A 5,161-nucleotide genomic window follows, 5' to 3' on the forward strand; every position below is an offset into this window, starting at 1 on the left:
CCGTCCTCTTGCATTACAATGTCGTCCTCGTCCTCGTCCTCGTCCTCGTCCTCGTCCTCGTCCTCGTCCTCGTCCTCGTCCATTTGTCCGTCAAAACCGTCATCACTGTCGTCATCGTCATCGTCAGACGAGTCCGGGGCGTGCTCACAAATGACACAGTCTACGATGGGATTTAGACAGGGCAAATCACAGTACATGCAAGGGTGAACATCTTCCGGAAACGTCCCATTCAATGCAACTATATGGAGACAGTAATATTTCCTAGGCTCATCGCAGATTTCATCCGGGACGAGTGCCAGATCTGCACATCCCGGATGAAAATCTAGCAAATCGCCGGCTACTCTGTCCAATAGAGTCACATAGCACAGGTTGTAGCACGAGTGGGCCATTGTAATACGGGTGAGTGAGCGACGACGGAACGATACGACCAGGAGAGCGGTACAGGACGAACTGAGCTCTGGACTGTGAGATGCAGGATGGAAGGAGTGGGTTGCGTTCGAAATGGGTTAGGCTGGTAGCATATGCTTGTTAATAGGGCAGCAGAAAATCTAAACGCATCCCATAGTACCGGGAATCGAATGGGATAAGCCTGGGAGCGGGTCCACATCTCCACGGAGGCGCCAGCTCCTCCTAGGGGAGGGGGAGGGGGGGTTGGACTATAGGCGCCATGAGACAAAAGTCTGATACAGGGTAACAGTGTGTGAATGTATGTGGAGGTGAGTGACGAGATTTGTTGCGGGTGGTGGGGAAGGTTGTTGGTTCAATTCCCCCAAGTTCAGTCGCCTCCACATACATTTTTTAAAAAAGGGCAAAAAATAAAACGAAAATGGATCGTGAGCGACTCAAAAAGCATCTGCTTATTCTGCTGACTCGTGAAGAGCGCCAATTAGTTAATATTCTGAGTGGGGGAATTAAGCCAACTAAGTGTTTTATGCAATGTAAGGGGCAAATGCATACTCAGCAAAAAGTGCCTTACACGCCACCTGCATGGAAGAAGTGAGCGTTGACGAGTCTTGGGCGTCAGTGTGTCGTGAGCAGCGTGACCGAACGTACGTGACAATGGCTGTAGTGTATGGTGAGAGTTTAGGAGAGAGCATGGATTTGGCCCAACTCATGTGGGGCGTGGAGAACTCCAAAACGGTACCATCTTATGGTGAGTCTTGTCTTAATTAAGTGCAGAGGTGTGATATGGTGGAGTCATTGTGTAATTATGTATCTCATTACAGAAGAGATAGTATCGTCAATTGGAATCACCCCGAGTGAACAGGTGCAAAACGTCCCTAGTGCAGGTATGAGTCAATCTTTCAAGTGAAATAGTGCGACAAGTGTGTGCCTCGTTGGGGGAAGTAATGACTGTGGCGATTGTGTGTTACAGAAAGTGCACCTGTTGAGGTTAGACGTGGTCGTCCAAAAAAGGTTAAAAACGTCGAGCCCCCGAAACAGACAAAGAAAACTGGCAGAAGACCGAAAGACCCTCGCGTTAAAGTGACAAAATGTAAGAAGGTACCCCCCGCTATTGTCAAAGTGTGCAAAAGAGCAGTTAAAAATGAGAAAACTAGCATCGGAGCACTGTATAGGAGTCTTGGTGACATATGTCATAAAATGTCTGAACTATGTAAAATTTTGTCAAAGTGAATAAATAATGCATAAAACTTCAAAAGAATTTACGATTGAATTCAAATCCCTGTAACCCTGATGTGTGGTGAAAATGAATATTGAGGGAAGGGGGGGAGGTACAGTAATAACAAAAAATAGTTTATACCCAAAAACAAAAACCCAGTTTATTAAAATAAAAATACAGTGTGGCAAAAAATACACTCACTACAGAATAAGGTGCGCGAAGCGCAGTTCCACATTAAGTGCCTTCTTGTCCTTGCCCAGACAACATATGGAGGGGGGGAAACCGCGCTTCGCACAGTCATTCACTGCACAAATGAATTCGTCAGTTAGTTTTTGGAAACGATCCGGCAGCTGAATCGTCGTTTTTGACAAGGGCGTCTCGTGCACCTCGCCATAAGCCTTGAGTCCGAATTTTTCATGCACACTCTTGTAGATGTATGAAATCTCATACAGTTTCCCTGGGATCAGGTCACTACATGATTTAAAATCTTCATACCGATTGATCGCTTGCCAGATGGACATGAGGGACTCGCACAGAGCCCGTGGTGGAGGTTCCTGGAGTTCCTCCTCCTCGGCCACGGGCAGGATCTGGGCGACAGCAGCCACCTCCTGCGCCTCCAGGGCCGCCTGGGACGGTGCGTCGGCGAGGAGAGGGGGGGCGGACGGGCGGGGCTCCGTGTCCTCAGAAACAACCTTCTTGCGCTTCATATCCCGTGGCTCGCCGATGTGGCCGTCGATCGGGGCAGAACGTTTCTCGGACTGAAGTAAACAAATAAAAACACCTGAGTTAATACACTGTCACGAATCGTATACACAACAATTATACTGGTGTGGTGCAAAGGATAGTCACCGGAGTGATAAATAAATCATTAGAAAGTGAATGAAACAAAAACAAGATACATACCATTTTGAATAGGACTCGTCTGACACTTCGCAGAGTCGGTCTAGGAGAGGGGCTGGCGGTGTGGAGATGAGCGAAGGAGATGCCCTCGGGATCGGATGGCTCTCTCTCTATAAAGAAACCAGAAACCGCACACACACACACATGTCCCATTAGTAATCAGGTCACACTCACTGTAAAATTAGCAAGGTATAGTGGAGCTCGCTTGCACATTTGAGAGTAGATAACACGCGAACACACAGGAAACTTACCGAAAAGAGGCGTTGCACTCGTAGAAAACGGACGGGCAGGGTGGAGGGGGGCAGAGATCGGAGCAGCCAGCACGTCAGCAAGGAGACACCGCGAGTCCTCTCTGAGAGTCGGGGGGGGAACAGATAGTGCATTAGAAGGGGTGTCCATTACACTCTTGCTATAAATGTACAATATTGTACATGCGCTCGAAGGGAGAGAGAATACAAGAGAGGGGGGACAGCAAAATAATGTACTTACCAACTGAGGTGAAGTGGGCTGTCGATGAGTCGGGCAGGCTAGGCACAGCGAGCACGGTAGCAGAGGCACAACACGACACAGAGCGAGGGGGGACGGCAGCACACACGACTCGATCAGGCGATCGATCACAACTGGTGTCCCCGGCAGCGCGGCGGGGGGCTTTTAAGGTGACGGGCCCCCACTCCTCAGGTGGTGGCGGCGGGTGCGGCCCCCGTGCCTCGCAGGGTGCGGGGGGGAGAGGGTGTCGCGGTGCGTGTGCCCTGGCGTGCGCCCCTCGCAACGAGGTTTACGCTTATGGCAAGACTTGGTGCAAGTTTGTACATGGAATACTTTCAGTTCCGGTCGATAGTAATGTACATTACATGAAAAGTGTGAGTTAAATATCTTAAGAGCTAACCGATCATTTTTACCCTTACAATGATTAAAGAGACTAATAAAAGAGTGGGGGTTAAGGTCTAGAGACCTGTGCATCAGAAATATACAAGTGTATTCTCCGCAAACGTCAGACAGGGGACTCTGGATGGGTTTAGTGTTGTACCAGGCTAGGCCCCCGTGGCGCGCTGCGAATCGGGTGAAAAAGGGATTGATAGGGGGTTGGGCTAGACTGCAAAAGAATTCGACACCTGAAGAATTTGTCGACAAAAAGAAGGCAACCCAGTGGGAGCCAGGTAAGGTGCTCGAGTCTAAATTGACAATAAGACAGGCTGGTCGAAATACGGTGCGTGGTAGTTTGTCGGCGGGAAAAACGCCGACAAAATGTTTTCGTAAAACGGGGGAGCTGTTACAAGTAGATGTCAGTTGAGTCGAGTCCATTGTAAGAAAACGCACACATTAAGAAATGTGCACGTTGCGGGACCCGGTCACCTCCAAAACTGCATCAAATTCACAAAGACATAGTATCGTGAGAGCCGTATCTAATTCGTGGTGAAATAATAAATCGCATTTCAAAGTGCCGTTGGTAGGCAGGGTACTGTAATAGCAGTTAGAACTGCCATCGGGTGAAAAATCTTTTGCAACGATGAAAACTCCGGATTTGTAAGCCTCGGGGGTGATCATGTTACAGAAGCCCGACGTTTGTCCTAGTTCACTAAATAAGTCGTGATAAGCACGTTGGAAATAGGGAGATGTACTGTGAAAGTCTGTGGGAGCACATTCAATACGATCAGAGTTGTAATACATTATGCAGTTTGTAAGAGACTTGTGGAGGAAGGAGTAGGGGTTGTGAGAGGCAGAACCGTTAAAGTATCTGTTTTGTAGCATGACAAAGGCGAAAAAGCAGGGCAGTTTCCCATTACACACATTATCCAGAGACACAGTCCTACCGCCAGCGGGCACGCTGAACACTTTCATCTCAACCTGCTTAACGGGATAGACGGCATTGGTCTGAGCCAAAATTTTGGCGTGGGCCAATAAGACACCCGGATTAAGTTGGACTTGTCGGATGAAAAGGGTGGCTTGTTTAACAAGTAATTGGTCGGTATTCCCTTCACCAGACCACATGTAGAAACTAGGGGAAGCAAAAGTGAGGCGCACTCTAAGGTCCAGCCCATTTGGCAGCAACTGATCGAGGTTAGAAAATCCCCCCAAAAGAAGGGGGCCATACAGTTCAATCTCTTTGCCACCGGCGAGTAATTGGGCTCGCTTGGTATAGCCCACATTGTCGGCCGTCATACTGCTGTGGTGGGCCGGTGTGTCCGCATAAAAAAATTGACTGGTGAGGTGAGTTTTAGCCGCCTCAGCAGTATTGTTCAGTAAAGTGTGCAAAAGGGCATAATAACCATAGTGGTCGATTCGCACAACTAGTTTGTCATTAAGAAAAATTTCTACACATTGAAACAAAGAGTGTAACAAGTTATTAACGACGCCCGTGTCCGCGGCGGTCTCCAAACCCCCATCCCTGTCCCGCAGACAAACTTTTAGGTGCAGGTGCATGGCGGTGGAGCGATATAGCTCATTAGCCCCGCTGCTCACAAATTCTATATAACTATACGGTTGACAAATGGCGTTTAGGGGTTGAAGTCCGGAGACAATTTTACCCTTGATGGCGTCTTGGGTTAAAGACCCCCCGAAGAGGTTAAGCGACTGGGGGACGCAGGCCGTGGTCTGAGGGCTCGCCATCTTGTCAAGTGCTCGCCAAAGAAAATATGTCTG

At 48.8% G+C, this 5,161-nt stretch overlaps 2 protein-coding genes across 2 annotated transcripts; one reads left to right on the top strand and one right to left on the bottom strand.

Moving 5' to 3' along the window:
- The first annotated feature begins 500 nt into the window (after positions 1 to 500).
- LOC127751470 (uncharacterized) lies at positions 501 to 1,928 on the top strand. Its single transcript, XM_052275101.1, has 3 exons — positions 501 to 1,153; positions 1,227 to 1,289; positions 1,376 to 1,928. Exons 1-3 carry the CDS (start codon positions 988 to 990, stop codon positions 1,633 to 1,635), a joined length of 489 nt encoding a protein of 162 aa, XP_052131061.1. The 5' UTR covers positions 501 to 987; the 3' UTR covers positions 1,636 to 1,928.
- LOC113215062 (uncharacterized) lies at positions 1,759 to 2,868 on the bottom strand. The gene is made up of 3 exons (XM_052275103.1): positions 2,773 to 2,868; positions 2,525 to 2,631; positions 1,759 to 2,379 (listed from the first exon to the last, which is right to left on the bottom strand). Exons 2-3 carry the CDS (start codon positions 2,525 to 2,527, stop codon positions 1,822 to 1,824), a joined length of 561 nt encoding a protein of 186 aa, XP_052131063.1. The 5' UTR covers positions 2,528 to 2,631; positions 2,773 to 2,868; the 3' UTR covers positions 1,759 to 1,821.
- Positions 2,869 to 5,161: the final 2,293 nt, after the last annotated feature.

Source organism: Frankliniella occidentalis, unplaced genomic scaffold (genome assembly GCF_000697945.3).
Source record: "Frankliniella occidentalis isolate FOCC.00 unplaced genomic scaffold, Focc_3.1 Scaffold506, whole genome shotgun sequence".
In the NCBI taxonomy this organism is placed as follows: domain Eukaryota; kingdom Metazoa; phylum Arthropoda; class Insecta; order Thysanoptera; family Thripidae; genus Frankliniella; species Frankliniella occidentalis.

What these genes read in the sequence shown, in the direction of transcription:
- LOC127751470 (XM_052275101.1), top strand. Translation starts at nt 988, where the DNA reads ATGGAAGAAGTGAGCGTTGACGAGTCTTGGGCGTCAGTGTGTCGTGAG. An exon ending in CAAAACGGTACCATCTTATG is followed by an intron (nt 1,154 to 1,226) that starts GTGAGTCTTGTC and finishes ATCTCATTACAG; the next exon opens with AAGAGATAGTATCGTCAATT. An exon ending in GCAAAACGTCCCTAGTGCAG is followed by an intron (nt 1,290 to 1,375) that starts GTATGAGTCAAT and finishes TGTGTGTTACAG; the next exon opens with AAAGTGCACCTGTTGAGGTT.